This window comes from Pezoporus wallicus, unplaced genomic scaffold, assembly GCF_028554395.1.
Source record: "Pezoporus wallicus isolate ANWC-B61680 ecotype Strahan unplaced genomic scaffold, APGP_CSIRO_Pwel_v1 contig_8075, whole genome shotgun sequence".
Classification (NCBI taxonomy): Eukaryota; Metazoa; Chordata; class Aves; order Psittaciformes; family Psittacidae; genus Pezoporus; species Pezoporus wallicus.
In genome coordinates this window covers 717854-732890 of record NW_026641508.1, presented here as the reverse complement: position 1 = coordinate 732890, position 15037 = coordinate 717854, and the positions used below count along the sequence as shown (strand labels likewise).

At 40.9% G+C, this 15037-nt stretch overlaps 1 protein-coding gene across 1 annotated transcript; it reads left to right on the top strand.

Moving 5' to 3' along the window:
- Positions 1 to 5615: 5615 nt before the first annotated feature.
- IDS (iduronate 2-sulfatase) lies at positions 5616 to 14640 on the top strand. The gene is made up of 9 exons (XM_057424097.1): positions 5616 to 5683; positions 6384 to 6520; positions 7579 to 7756; positions 8662 to 8750; positions 9956 to 10156; positions 10751 to 10921; positions 11564 to 11690; positions 13193 to 13366; positions 14035 to 14640. The coding sequence occupies exons 2-9, from the start codon at positions 6389 to 6391 to the stop codon at positions 14535 to 14537; spliced, it is 1575 nt and encodes a 524-aa protein (XP_057280080.1). The 5' UTR covers positions 5616 to 5683; positions 6384 to 6388; the 3' UTR covers positions 14538 to 14640.
- Positions 14641 to 15037: the final 397 nt, after the last annotated feature.

Genomic DNA, 15037 nt, shown 5'->3' with positions numbered 1-15037 from the left:
TTATAGATCTCTGCTTATCCTCCCCTGTGCTTCCACCTTCATGACACTTCCTTTGCACCCCACAGTTTACGTGTATATGGGAGGCAGGTTCTGTGTTTTCACAGGAATCACTCCTCACTTGCTTTGTAAGTAGAATGACACTACAGAAAACACCTTAGTCAGAGCAAAGCAGTCATGTACTTTGGTGTCCTTGTCAAATTACTAATTGCAAGGTTTTAATGTTCAAAATGGAGAGTTGCTTAACAGAAGATTAAGCAATACTTGAATCCTGATGAGGTTATTCACTTCCCCTCTAAGGTAGTTGTAGCAAGAGGAATCAAGGGTCAGTGTCATGGTTTAACCCCAGTCAGCAATTAAGTACCACACAGCCACTCCCTCATTCCCCCATCACTTCAAACCCCAGTGGGATGGGGAGGAGAATCAGAAAAAGCTGAAACCCATGTGCTGAGATAAGAACAGTTTAATGATGAAAATAAATAAATAAATAATACTACTATTAATAATAGTAGGGAAAAGAGAGGAATAAACTCCAGAAACACAAGTGATGCACAATACAATTGCTCACCACCCACTGTCTGATGCCAGTCTGTCCCTGAGCAGCAGTCAGTGGCTTTCAGCTAACTCCCCCAGTTTCTATACTGGGCATGACATGCTGGGGTATGGAATATGCCTGTGGCTAATTCAGGTCAGCTGTCCTGGCTGTGCCCCTCCTCACTGGCATCATGTGGGAAACTGAAAAGTCCTTGATTTAGAGTAAGCACTACTGAGCAACAACTAAAACATTGGCATATTATCAGCATTGTTCTCACTCTAAATCCAAGCCACAGCACTGTACCAGCTATGAGGAAGAAAATTAACTCTATCCCAGCCAAAACCAGGACAGTCAATTAGATTTCACTATTAACAATATATGGGGGTCAGATTATTTTGGGTATTTTTTAACATACTTTGTAATTACACTGAGAATGCCATCCAGAATACCCTCTAAAATCTGCAGCAACTGTTAATCCAGAATAGCAAACGAGTTTGTAAATGTTTAAATAATAGACCAGTCCTTGCCATGTATATGCACATTAAAGAATTTATTAGTATTACATGGCACTTTGTTTACACAGGCTTTCCTGTTTGCAGGCCTTATCTCTTTATTATACTCAGTGTGTAACTTGAGAAATTGCCTGTGTCACTGCTTTTGTCTATGAAAGTTGTTTCACAGGGGCAATGCTTCAATGTGCTTGCCTGTCTTTACTAACCACTTGCGACAGCATGGTTTCCTTGAGCATTACCTGAATTGTAGGCACATTTCCTGAAATGGGTACAGGGAGGGTCAGGAAGAACTGCAGTTCTGTAATTCACCTGTCTCTGGCCAGCACATCAGAGACAGAGCTGGTAGTATCTAATTTGCCACATTTATAAGCCAAACAGGAAATGGGATAAAAGGTGACTGAGGTGTGCCTTTGATTCATTGCTTTTGGTGGTGGTGACAGCACCTGCCTTACCTATTGCTCTGAAGTCAGTCTAAATAGTATCTTAGAAACAGCTCTGATATTACATGTACTTGTGAAAAATCACTGTGTGAGATTTCTAATCTGTGTCTTGGGGGAGGGAGAGCACACTGCCGGTGAGCAGATCTGCATAACTCGCTTCAGCCAGGGAGAAATGACTGTATGAAATGAAGGCTTGTAATGAGTGGTTTTGAATTAAGAATGTATTATCTAAGGCCTACAACGTATTTTCTAGTGCATAGATTAGACTGCAAGGACAGACTACAATGGTTTCTTATCATTTATCATAAGAATCTTAAACTGAATGTCTCTGCACATGCCTCTGATATGATGGTTTTAGCTTATCTTTGAGTGCTAATGTTCAGAGATGACTTAAAAGGATGTTTGCTTTGGTTCTGAAAGTAGAGCTATGGGATCTTTGAAACATAAAAGTGATGTTTAGAGATTTATCAACATTATGTCTCAGCAATTCAGGCAGCTCCATGTTTGCTATAGGTATTTCACTACCTCACCGTATGTGCCAGAGAAGGCTACAGATAGTAATGTAGGTGTTAACATTTTTAACAGGTCTCTCTCACTTTCTTCATAGCAACTTGTACAGAAATAAATTTCATCAGTCCATAAAGCAAAACAGGAAGCAGTACTTTTTTGACAAAAAACAGTTTAGCAATAAATAAATTTGCCAATCAGACACTTCCTGTAGTGATTATTTTCTATAATGTGTGAGAAATAAATGATAATCTATTTGTTATTAGTTATATTAATTGAAAACAGCATTGCTCTTTGAGAGTCTGATTGAACTGATCACAGTGACCAGCCACTTGTTTGCTAAAACCTGCTTTCTTGGAATTACTGAGTGGTGCAGAAAAATTCTTTGGAGTTGCTAATTATTCTAACATGGTATGTTCCATTACTGTTTTGAGCTAAATGCAACTGCTGGTGAAATCTCTGGAGGACATTGCAAGGACAGGTTACCTATGTGAAAAGCCAAGACATCTTCCGAGGCAGAGCTCAACACCTGGGTTATATTGTTTGATTGTATTTACTTAGTTTTTAACTTCCTTGTCAGAGAATATAAAAACCTGCAAATCTAATGTTAGTTTTAGTTGCTGTTTTGGAAGCTATTCCTTGGCATGTTGTTGTCTTCCATCCAACAGAGGAGGATCAAAGACATTTTGCAGCATAGGGAAACAGCAGGGAAAGCCAAGTTGATCACATGCTTTGTAAAGCAAAATAAAATTACTTCTTTGATACATGCATTAATTTCTTTATAACCTATCCCTTAGAGACTGACTTGAGAGATTGTTACCTGTTAGTATTTGGGGTTTTGGTTCTAGAAGTTAGAACACGAAAATACATTTTTCAAATGAAACTGATGAAATCCTCCCTTAAACAATAAGGGTACATGTGGAAACTTTCTTGGACAGCATCCCCAGGTATGAAGATGCTACTTCATAAAATCTACTGTGGGTCTGGTAGTACAGTCATTTCTTACAGAGTTGCATTAATAGACTTTTTCCCACTAAAAATAGTGATTGCTGTGCTCAATTTTTATCATGTCTTAAAGTGTGTCTGTCATAGAAAATAATTGTTTTTAAGATATTTAGCTGTTATGTTGGTGGCCTGATCTACATTAGTAACATTTGTGCAAGCACTACTGTAGACCCCCAAACCTTCAGTATATGCTTCTGCATATTGCTAAGCTATCAGATTGTCAGATTTGATACTTGAGTAGGTGGAGGAGGCTGACATTCATAAGGGCTTCCACTACTTCTAGCAGAATGACTAAAGAGTTTTGAGTAAGGTATTTCCAGTTGGGGCATGTTTCAGTTACCCTTTTCTCTTATACTCCTGACCCATCACACCCAATACAGCAGTGGTTTAGTTCAAGAGCTGAATGACAGGCAGCCCAGACATCCGGGATAGAGTGGACATCTGAGCTGTGAGACCAGTTTGTCAAAGACATACTATTAAGGCTGTGATTTCGGTGTCTGCAGTCATTCACCTGGCACCATCCCAGTTTACTTTTTAGCATCAGAACTTGTGTGCTGTTTGAAAAAGATCTTTTTCTGTGTAATGTGTTCATCTAGTGGATTGAACTTATGATGGTTGCTGAATACTCATGTTAGGCAAACCAGGAGATCCATATCAAGTACCACTTATTTGTATTTGAGAGGCAAGTGTTAATGGTAATTAAATGCACATGCAACAGCAAAATAATTCTTTGGCTTTTCCATAGAAAGGTTTTGATCTTTAATCTTGGAAGAGATAATAGACTTATTGCTGGTATTCCTGTACAAAATAAAAATCAACTGGTGACCAACCAGATGCCCCCCAGTCTGCAACTGTAAGGTTACTGAAATACAAGATAGTGTAATAAAGCTGCCAATAGAAAAGAATTACAAGTCTGTAACTATGTAGTCTTAAACATTTAATGAGCAGGTAAAATGGTGACGAATATACCAATATTGTAAATAAACCACCAACTTTCCACTCACTTGCATGTCAAAACCACTGTGGCAGCGGTACCTGTGATAACGTGGATTTTTCTTTTTTAGCAAGTGTTAGGTGCTCCTTTGACTACAAATGGCAGATTAACCATGAAATGCACTGGCAAAAACCAATGTATTTAGGAACAGACTATTAAAAATAATCCCCAGCCCCCCCCCAAACAACTAGGGAAAAATCCTGTATTTACAAAAAGGCAATGCATCTCTAATGGAATCTATAATTTTATTCTTTCTCTCCTTCAGGACTTGTATCGGCTCCTCTTATCAAAATTAAAACGGCAGCATGAATTCTAGGACAGAAATGCCCTAATTCATCACTTTTTTTATACTGAGGACTAGCATATGGAAAGCAAATCAATAGCAGAATGTGAAAAGTTCAGATAGCAGAGCCTGCCTGATGAGAGGCTGGCAGGTAGGTGGATTAGTCCTCCTGTGCTGCTGTGATTGTGCAAATTGTGGTATTTCTGCAACTGTGAAATTATATGCATTGAGAGAAATCGCAGTAAAAACAGTCTTACTGTCCAGACTTTCCTAGAGGCTCCTTCCCAAAATGTTATTCAATGGGAATATAAAAATTTTGAAGGCCCGTTTGGGATTTCTGCATTTCTATCGCTTACTTGGAAGCAGAGCTGTAGATTTATCAGATGCAATTAATTCACAGCATGTCCTATGCATAAATAGCATCAAGCACAAAAAAACCTTTATGCCTTTTGAGATGTTGGACATATTTCAGAGGCCTGAAGCATCTCTGCTATGGAGACAGACTGAGGGAGCTGGGCTTGTTCAGCCTGGAGAAGGTTCCAGGGAGATCTTAGAGCAGCTCTGAGTGCCTAAAGGGGACCTGTAAGAAGGCTGGAGAGGGTTTTTTTACAAGGGCACGTTGTGACAGGCCAAAGGGGGGTGGCTTTAAGCTGAAAGAGGGGTCTTCTTCCTGGACAGAAGTCAGGGATTGAGTAGCCCAACTGATTCTTTGGTCTCACAAATGGTAAGTCACAGGGAAAACATTGGTACCTGCATGTGATACAGAACGTGTGTTCTCATCATCAGCCTGCAGGAACCTGGCCTTGATACATCTGAAGGCAGCTCTGGAAATAGTGTTTGTTTAAAGAACAAAAGTAAGCGTTAATTGGTTGTAGAACTGATTAACAAATAGTATTAAAGTACAACTCCGATCACTAAACCTTTATTTCCTCATACCCCAACGCTATTTGCCTGAGAGGTAATTGTCATGATGCCCGTAGGTATCCCTTTCCGCGGGAGCTGTTGTGGGAAGTGCCCATAGCCCCTGGGAGGCACAGACAGGGCCGAAAGCATCCGCTGCCTCCGCTGCCTTCTTAGCCCACGGCTGGGGCCTGTGCGCGGAGCCGCACCGCCGCTATGCGGGAGTGGGAAGAATAGTCTCCGGCCGGCGCTGCAGGGTTAAGGCCCGGCAGCGGGGCGGTACCGGAGTCTTAGGCGGGGCGGGGCCGGTCCCGACCCGTCCCTCCCCCGGTAGGCTTGGAGCTGCGGTGACTGCCGCGCGGCTTTTCCGGGACATGGCAGCTGGTACTTGGCTGTGCCTTTGCCTCTGGCTGCTGGGGCTGTCCCGCGGTGCCTTCGCTTTCACCCCAGAGGCGGCGGCGACGACGACCCGTTGGCTCCGCACCCGTGGGGCGGTGCCGGGTCCCGAAGGTGCGGCGAGGCCCGGATGGGGTTCGTTGTCGCGGGAGAGAAGGGGTGGGGGGCAGGGAGAAACCGTCCGCACCGGGAGCTGCCCCGGGTGTGCGGACAGCGGGACGCGGCCCCGGGAGCTTCCTGCTTGCACTCAGCAGGGTGCTGCCTACAGCTGGTACCTCTGCCGCTTGCTCGGTGGTCCTGTCCCCTGTTTGAATCATAATTCAGCTGGCCGCCTTAGGAGGGTGGTTTTGAAAACAGATACGTAATTATTTGTTAACAAAAAAATGTTTTCTGTTTATCTGTTTGGAGTAGGATTACATAGCAGAACAGGGGCTGAGTTTAACCTGTTGCTTAAAGCCCCTCCTAAAGCTTGCAGGCTGTAGAATTCAGGAGCAGGTAGAGCTATAAAATACCTCTACTTCATACCACTTCTCTGAAGACGTCTGAAGAACATACCACAGATGAAAGCAATGAAATAGGGAAGTGAAAAACACTTTAGTTCTGCTTAGATCAATAAGAATTCCTGCATGTGGAAGGAACTGATCCCAGTGTTTACATTTCTTTACAAAAATAATAGATGTTGTTGTGGCATTTATGTATTTATTTACTTATTGGAAGTATGCCTTAGGGATAAAAACTGATAAAGAAATCTGCACAAGTCGTCTTTCCTTCCTGCAGCGTAAGTTAATACATCCCTAATTCTGTTTCCTCATAGATGGCATGAATGTCCTGTTCATAGTTGTGGATGATCTGCGTCCTGTTTTAGGCTGTTACGGAGATAAACTGGTGAAATCTCCAAACATTGATCAGCTTGCTTCTCACAGTGTTGTGTTCAGCAATGCGTATGCACAGGTGAGCTAAATAAATAGCGTCCCCTCTATGCAAAGTAATTGCTTGTTTTATCACAGTAGGTGTTAGGCAGACCACTGGAAGAAGCAATTATTTATTAACCTTAAGTGTTTCCACTAGAAAATAAATAGTTGGGCTGAGGTATACTGTATGAACCCACCTTTACTAAGGTGAGAAAAATGAAAACAGGCATTTGAATGATGATATGTGTGTAGCCCTTGGAGGAGTATGATGTCACTCAACCATTTTCACTGTTAGCAGCAAAGTGCTGCTTAAAAATGCTGGTTTACTAAATTAGAATTCTTTTTTTTTTTCCTACTGTTCATAAGAGATTAGTTTTTGCATTTTAATCTGGTCTTCTGAGGAAATCTATAGACTTTAATGGAGGGGCAGCTTGTGTGGTAAGCATCACTCCTAAATACACAGGACTCGAAGTCTCACCGGTTGCTCTTTACTTAAATACTTTATGTAGGAAGCCTACATTCCCAGCTATCTCTCTGCTGAAAAATTAGCAGTTTGAGTCTAATTCTTGCTAGGAATTAGGGCTTTAAAGCAGTAACTCTTGGCCCTTGCTAATCTAAAATTGAGTTGGTGAGGCCTTTGGACCATAATCTGGACCTTCTGTATGTTTATCCTTATCATTATTCTTAGGGCTGCCCAGATGAACTAGACTTTGGGCTTTATCAGTACAGTCCATCTGCCACTTCTGCTTAATCCTGTGTGTAAACTACTAGATTTCAAAAGCACTGTCTTTACTGCAACCTGACTTTTCCTTTTTTTTTGTGCTACTAGCTGTGTAACCAAAGGTTTTAGTGCTTAGGAATTGGTTATTTGAGGAAAAATTATAGATGGGTAAATGTGTATCTTGCTAAAAGCTTGCAATTAGAAATTGATATACTGAACAAGGATGCTGTTTATTCCACCTTGAAGTGATATGAAGCACTTTCACTGCAGTTCCTGAGCCTTTGGATGTTTTGCCCAACTATGCCTAGGGAAGTTCGTGCATGTGTTTTGCTTGTTTGTCCCAAATTGATTCTCTCTTTGGCTGGCTCTCTTCTCAGCAAGCCGTGTGTGCTCCCAGTAGAGTGTCGTTTCTTACTGGACGCAGACCTGACAGTACCCGACTGTATGATTTCTACTCCTACTGGAGAGTGCATGCAGGAAACTATTCCACGATGCCACAGTATTTCAAGGAAAATGGCTATGTGACCCTGTCTGTGGGGAAAGTTTTTCATCCTGGTATGGTTTGACTTGTCATCTGCTTAACATAGACATACCTAACGTGTATTCTCACAAACAGACTTTACATATAACTTTCAACTCTGTGATTCTTGTCTATATTGACAACCTAAATTGTAATCATGAACCAGATTGTACAATGGTTGTAAGTTGTCTTCAGATCGTTGTTTTAAATCGTAAGGAATTAGAGATGAATATACTGGATGACTTTTATCTAATTACTGTCTTCACATCTTATCTAGGGATTGTGGGAATAAATGTCTGGAAGTTAGGTATCCACTGAAGCTGAAATTAATGAACAGTCTCATTTTGTTCTGCATATTCATATTTCATAGTAGGCTGGCTGGCTGGCTGGATGAGGAGATATAGACCATATGACTAATAATTCCAGTTAAATAGGAAATCAGTTCACTAGTCAAAAAGCAGTAACACTACTGAGTTGAAAAATACTGTAATAGTGACCCTCTTTTTGGTAGTGCTTCTAAACTAAACTTTTGTGGTTATATGAATTTTCAGTTGATCTTTAATTAAGGATGTACATGAAGACTGTTATTCACTCTGGTGATTTTTTGATGTATTTTTGTTGCTCTTCCATGAAATAAGGTTTCACTCTGGTGATTTTTTGATGTATTTTTGTTGCTCTTCCATGAAATAAGGTTCCTCAAGAGGCTTCAGACACGTTTTACTGATGAGGGAGAATTTCAGGGGACAGATGTTTGTCTTAAAGTTTTTGACTTTTATTTATTGGCTTTCTTTTTCTCAGTTATCAAAGGTCATTTGAAATGTTTCTCCATTTAGCATATTAAAAAAAAAAACCCAAAACACCTGAAACCAAGTTATATTTTTTGAGCTCTTTCTGTTTCAGTAAACTGTTAGAACATTTCTAATGTGTTTACTCTTCTCAGGGGTTTCATCCAATTACAGTGATGATTATCCACACAGTTGGTCTGTTCCACCATTTCATCCTTCAACTGAAAAGTATGAAAATGATAAGGTAGGAGTGATTTCTGGGACCTTAACAAAGAGGTTTTCAGGATATAACCGAGTTCTTTGTGTCAAGCACAAGCTATACTCTGGGTTTTGGAACAGCAACCTAGTGTGGGGAAACAGCTAGCAAGTTTGATGCTTTGTTTCTTAGTCTTCCAAAATAAGGCCTGTCTCTTCAGCTGTGTGTCATCTTCATTCATGTGTCCATCCTAAATTAGTATTTGGAAACAGAAGTTACTGAGATGTAAAAATGCTTGCAAGAAAGAGTGATCTTAATTTGTGTCTAGGTCTTGAATTCCTTTATTTGAAAAGTGCAGTTGTCAATTTCCACACTAGTCTTGCTCTGTTTAGAGGTTGGTGAACTTAATTCAGTAAAGAGTTCAGGGCTGAGCTTGGGGAGGTCATAATTAAAATAATCCTTAAATAATCAGAAACTTTATAGTCTGACTTAGTTTTCTAGAATGTTTGTTACTCAAAAGTGTGGCCCGAAATAATCTGTTTTGTTTATGCAAACATTGCAATGGCATCATGTGCTGGAGTCCATATACTGCAAAGCTCGTTGCTCCAGCCATGAGGCTACAGACAGCCTTGGTGATGCTTTGTTCTTGGATGTACTGCTGAAAAAGACTGATTTTAACAACAACTTGCATCCATGTACTTGCATCCATGGCATACCTTATGTTTATTAGCAATTCTTCCAAGCACCCTGCTGAGGCCACCTTTTCCTGGCAACCGTTTAGTCTGATTTACCTACCTTCACTGATCATACATCAGCCACTGCTGGCATTTGCTCAGAAACAAAGTCAGTAGCTTCAAGGCAGCTTTCTTTGAGCTCTTGGGATCAGAAGCATGTATGTAGAATAACCAAATTCTGTCTTTTTGTCAGTAGGTTAGAGGTTTTATTCAGCATAGGAGCTCTGTGTTTTATGTCTATGTTTAATCTTCTGCACAGCTTCTGAGAGGATTCTGCTTTTCCATAGGCATGGAAGTTCCATTCTTCAACTCTTGAAGCTGTCTGCTCAATTATCCATATACTTGGCACCTTTAGTATTCATAGAAATGGTGAAACTCCTTTTTGTTTGTATCCAGTCTGTAGACTTTGGTTGGTATAAGTATTGAGAAACAAATCTGTTTGAAAGTTACAGAATAGAGTATTTCTTCTTTGCTTTTACAGAAGTTAATTAATTAATTACTTAATTTCTATTCTCAAAGACTTGTAGGGGAAAAGATGGACGACTTTATGCTAATTTGGTGTGCCCAGTGGATGTGACAGAAATGCCCAGTGGTACTCTGCCTGATATTCAGAGCACTGAGGAGGCCATACGCTTAGTGAATATTATGAAAACCAGTAAGGAAAAATTCTTCCTGGCTGTTGGTTACCACAAACCACACATCCCACTGAGGTACCCGCAGGTGAGGAAACTGAAGCCTGCAGGGAAGGGAACTTAGACAAGCATTGCTTTTGCTTTTCAAAGCTGTTTCCACAAATGCTTTATTGCTACTGTTTCTGGAAAGCAAGCTGAAAACCCGCCTTGATTTCGTGTCACTTTAGTACTTGCCTGTGGTGCATTTCAGAATGTTTAATGAGTTGTGACCACAGCCAAAAGCCAGGCTTCTACCACCATAATAGTGACTGCTATTGCACGGAGATAGTGTTCAGCTTGATGGAGTATGACATAATGAGGTCTTACAAGGTCTTGTACTGCACTCCCTGTTGGAGTTGGTGGCAGAACCCTTACTCATTTCAGATGAAGTGATGTTAGACCTTTTATTTTAGTATTGCTTTGCAATAGGAAAGGTTGGGTTTAGGTACTTAGTATTTTTCAGGAATTGCTTGGGACTGACTAACATAATATCACTACCTTTTACACTCTGTGGGGGACTGAGGGCTTGTAAAATATGAATATTCAAGGCCATGCAATGGAAAATGGTTGCTGCTTTACAACACAAAGTTTACAGTAGACTTTAGAAGTGGCAGAAGTCTTTATGTCTGTTTGTATTGTAAAGGAATTTCTCAAGTTGTACCCCTTGGAAAACATCACGTTAGCCCCAGATCCCTGGGTGCCTGAGAAACTACCTTCTGTGGCGTACAACCCCTGGATGGATATCAGACAGAGGGATGATGTGAAAGCGTTAAATGCTAGTTTCCCTTACGGACCACTTCCATATGACTTCCAGGTAAGCTGCCAATATAGCGCACTGAAGTCAAACTGGCTTAACTTGTTCAAATGCAAAGAAGCAGTCAACTGCTCTTAGATTCTAGGTATTTGGCAACTGACAGTTGCAAATAGGAATTCCCTGCCTTATATACTGTCACCCCTGGCTTTGTAGCCAAACCTTCACTATAACTGTAATCAGGGAGATTACAGTTATAGTGTAATCTCCCTGGTGGGGGCAGGGAGGAAGAGATCAGCCATCAGCTAGTGATAGTAGAATGTGCTCCTAAGGGAGTGTATGTAGCAGCTCCAATGTTGTGTTTGTTTTAATTATCTGAATCTCTTCAGCTGTTTCAGCCACTGCTCAGTTTATCTTCCTTTGCAAGATTTTTCCAGTGATTATTCCAAAATAAGGAGCACTGGCTGGACTCTGAGAGAAGCAGAACTAATTGGTGTAGAACATCTTGCTTAAAAGAGCTTCTGGGAGGTAGACAGAATTTTCTAACTGACATTAGTCAGGCTACAAATGCATTAAACACCAAAGCTTTACCAGTAAAATCCTTCAGTTCCTTTACTGACAGAGCCACCCACTGGTTCTTCTATGTGTGCATCTCAGGAAGAGCCAACTTTTGTTTTCCCTCTCCCCTGTTTTCTGAACTTGCAGCGGCAGATTCGTCAGAGCTATTATGCAGCAGTTTCTTACCTGGATACGCAAGTTGGCCGGCTCTTGAGTGCTTTGGATGATGTAGGGCTCTCAAATAGCACAATAGTGGTTTTCACTGCTGACCATGGTAAGCATTTACGTCTCTGCAGCTCACTGTTAGTAACTTAATTGTGCAACTCAGTGCTGGCATATTAATCAAGAGTGTGTTTATATAATATACAGCAGAACTGTCATACCTTGTGTATCTGGCTAGTCTGTCTCTAATTACGTGGAATGACACAGGCTTTGGTGGCTGCACAGTTCTGTCCTTCTGCGGGCACTTCTCTGTAATCATTTTTAGCTAGTGAGTGATGAGACTGCTTGCCAGGATGCTGGGCTGACTTTTCTGTATTTCCATCTCCTGCCCGAGCAGTTACTTGTGCTGGGAACAGTGCCGTGAAAGCATAGCAACAACTTCTCCCCCCATACAATTTGTAGAGAGCCATCTGGTACGGTGGGTGACAGGCTTTCTCATTAACTGCTGAAGTGTATTTTCTTGCACTTGTCGTCGCTGCTTGCAGAGCATCTAAACTGCTAGCAATATGCCTCCCTCCTCATAACTGAGGTCTCGTACACTTTAGATCTTGTTGGTAAAAAAGTAAATCTGAATCATGGGACAGGTACCTCAAGCATTTCATGTTTGTTTCACTACTCTAGTATTCATTAAAATACCTCACCCCTCCTGCTTATCTCTAATTGGGGGATGGCTTAACTGACTTTAAACTGTTAGGATATGGCTTAACTAAATCAATTAAAAGTCACATACTTAGTTAATTTGGGTTGATTTCTCTGATCATGTGTGTATAAACAAGCCTTTGAGTGGTAGAACAGCAGGTACTAAAGTGACTCTAGATCCTCCTGACTTGTCACTTGGACTTGGACTTTCCGTTGTAAGCTGAATTCCTCTTCCTTGCTGTGGATAGCTGTAAACAGTTGGTGTTTCCAGTACCTTGGCTAGCGAAGTGATCCAAAAATATAACGTGTTAACAGCTGTTATAGAGCTCGTTTGTCTTCCCCAAAGTGAAGTTGGCAATAAATCTGCTTGGAAGGAAGTCACATTGGCATTTCTTACAAGAGGAAGAGGAGAGTTGAAAGAGATTTGATCTCTGTTGCTTCTTTAGGGGTAGCACCATGATATGGCGGTCTGGCATAGATAGCAGCCTTGGCTCTGAGGGATGTTCAGTTACAGTGCTAACAGGAGTATTTGAGGGCTGGCAGCTGCCCAAAACTTAAATTTGAGTGCCTTGTGGAATTGATCTGGAGACTCTTGCAGGCACTGTGACACAGCCCAGCTCCTCTTTTTCTGTTGTTTTAATGCCGATTTCCTCATTTTAATTTAGAGTTGGGGAAATAAGGAAAGGTGTAATTATTTCATTAACAAAACGTATCAAGTTGTAAGATTTAGGTGGCTGTTGAATTAGTTTTCACATTAGAGAAAAACCTTGTTATATTTAAATACAGATTGTTATTTGCCTTTTAATATCACCTTGAGAACAGATTAGTGCCCTCAACAGCCAGTGTCAATTTAGAGTGAAAAATGACTAGTAGATTACAACCCAATATCTCTAAATTGTGTTCTTTGTCACCTAGGATGGTCCCTGGGAGAGCATGGTGAATGGGCAAAATACAGCAATTTTGATGTTGCTACCCGTGTGCCGCTGATGTTTTATGTACCAGGAATGACAACATCCGCTGTTAGTGGAGGAGAGCGAGTGTTCCCCTACCTTGACCCTTTTAGCCATATTTTAGGCTTCATGCCACAAGGTAATATTTCCAGCATTTGTTTTTTGTTTGCAGTGGGTACGTGTAAAGGAGAGGTTGTGAGGAAATGATGCTTTGCCTACAGGCAGATTGAGTCACTGTCAGTAGAGGCATCCTTGGACACAGACTTTTGCTTGGGTTAGATCTGCTTTAGTGGAAACAGCTAGATGTCTGCATTAACACAGCAAGCAATTTAGTTTTGTGGAGAGTAGGTGCTTAAAAGGATACTTGACCTACCTTTTGTAGTGGTAGCTGCTGGCAATTAGTAAATGATCTTTGTGTAGCATCTACTTAAGATGGTGGCATTGGAAACTGTTGATGGAGGCACTGTGTGTTAAACTTAGTGACACTGGAATTTGCCATGTCTTGCTGAAGAGTTTTTTCTAAGTAAAGAATATTATTGTCTTGAAGGCTGCACATTTGAGAAACAAGTGCAAAAATTTTCTCTGTTCTGTTAAAAATACATCATAAATGCCTAGACTAGCATCTCCACAGCTAACTGCCACTTTTTAATTGCCTTCTCTTTGTTACCCCACAAATCTAGTACAAAGTGCTTCCAATAAAACACCAACTTAATTATAAGAATTAGAATAATCAGAATTTCTAGAATGTTCTGCTTGTGTCTGTTAAACCATAATTTTTCATAACTTGTATTTTTCTGTTTCCTCTAGGGCAAAGCAAAAAAGTGGTTGAGCTTGTGTCCCTGTTTTCAACACTTGCTGAACTGGCTGGCCTGCAAGTTCCTCCTGCGTGCCCTGAGACTTCATTTCATGTTGTACTGTGCACTGAGGGATCAAGCATTGTCCAGTATTTTAATGCTTTTGAAGAGAAGGTGAAGGAAGAGAAGGATGGGTGTGATGACACTTTCAGGTGTTTTAATGAAGAAACTGTTGCTTTCAGCCAGTATCCCCGGCCTGCAGACACTCCTCAGTGGAACTCTGACAAGCCAAAGCTGAAAGACATTAGAATCATGGGCTATTCCATGCGTACAATTGACTACAGGTATACTGTGTGGGTTCGGTTTAATCCTAACAACTTCAGTGCTGACTTTGAGGATGTGCATGCAGGAGAGCTGTATGTGGTGGAGACTGATCCAAACCAGGATTATAACATCTATAACAATACCTCACATGCTTGGTTTTTAAAAAAAATTCTTGGCTTCCTGAAGCACTAGTTCAGAAACTTCTTGCAGGTGAAGTAACACTTCCTTTTTTTTGCATAAAATCTTTCTGTTGTACAGAAAATACTTGGATTGAATTAAAATCCTGAAAACACTAGCTATTGGCTTTCTTTTGTTACAGTCTTTATTACATTGAAGTAGTCAGAGTGAACTTCTGCAGTTGTGTTTTCAAACACAAGCTCTTACCACTTCTGAAAAAGCCCCACAGGGTATCTAGGCCCATACTGTGAAACTTCTCTGTGGTCTTCTGTTCTGTAGTCACTTCTGTGTGTGAAAGATGGAAAAAGAGAACCTTCTGTGTTTGAAAGGCTGTGCAGAAAATGTGCTCCAGTAAACAGGTCCTGTCCATTTTACCTAGGAGTGAAATGTCCATCTTGGGGCTGGAGTGGCCAAGGAGACATTTTATAGTGGTGAAGGACTGAGGTGTCTGCTGCCATCAGCCTTGCTTCTCACTACAATTATAAGAGAAACTTCATGTGTTTCATTCAAAATTT

Bases quoted from the DNA above. Each gene is read 5' to 3' on its own strand.
- IDS (XM_057424097.1), top strand. From the start codon at position 6,389: ATGAATGTCCTGTTCATAGTTGTGGATGATCTGCGTCCTGTTTTAGGC. The intron at 6,521-7,578 runs GTGAGCTAAATA...CTCTCTTCTCAG, and splicing joins TCAGCAATGCGTATGCACAG to CAAGCCGTGTGTGCTCCCAG. The intron at 8,751-9,955 runs GTAGGAGTGATT...CTATTCTCAAAG, and splicing joins AAAAGTATGAAAATGATAAG to ACTTGTAGGGGAAAAGATGG.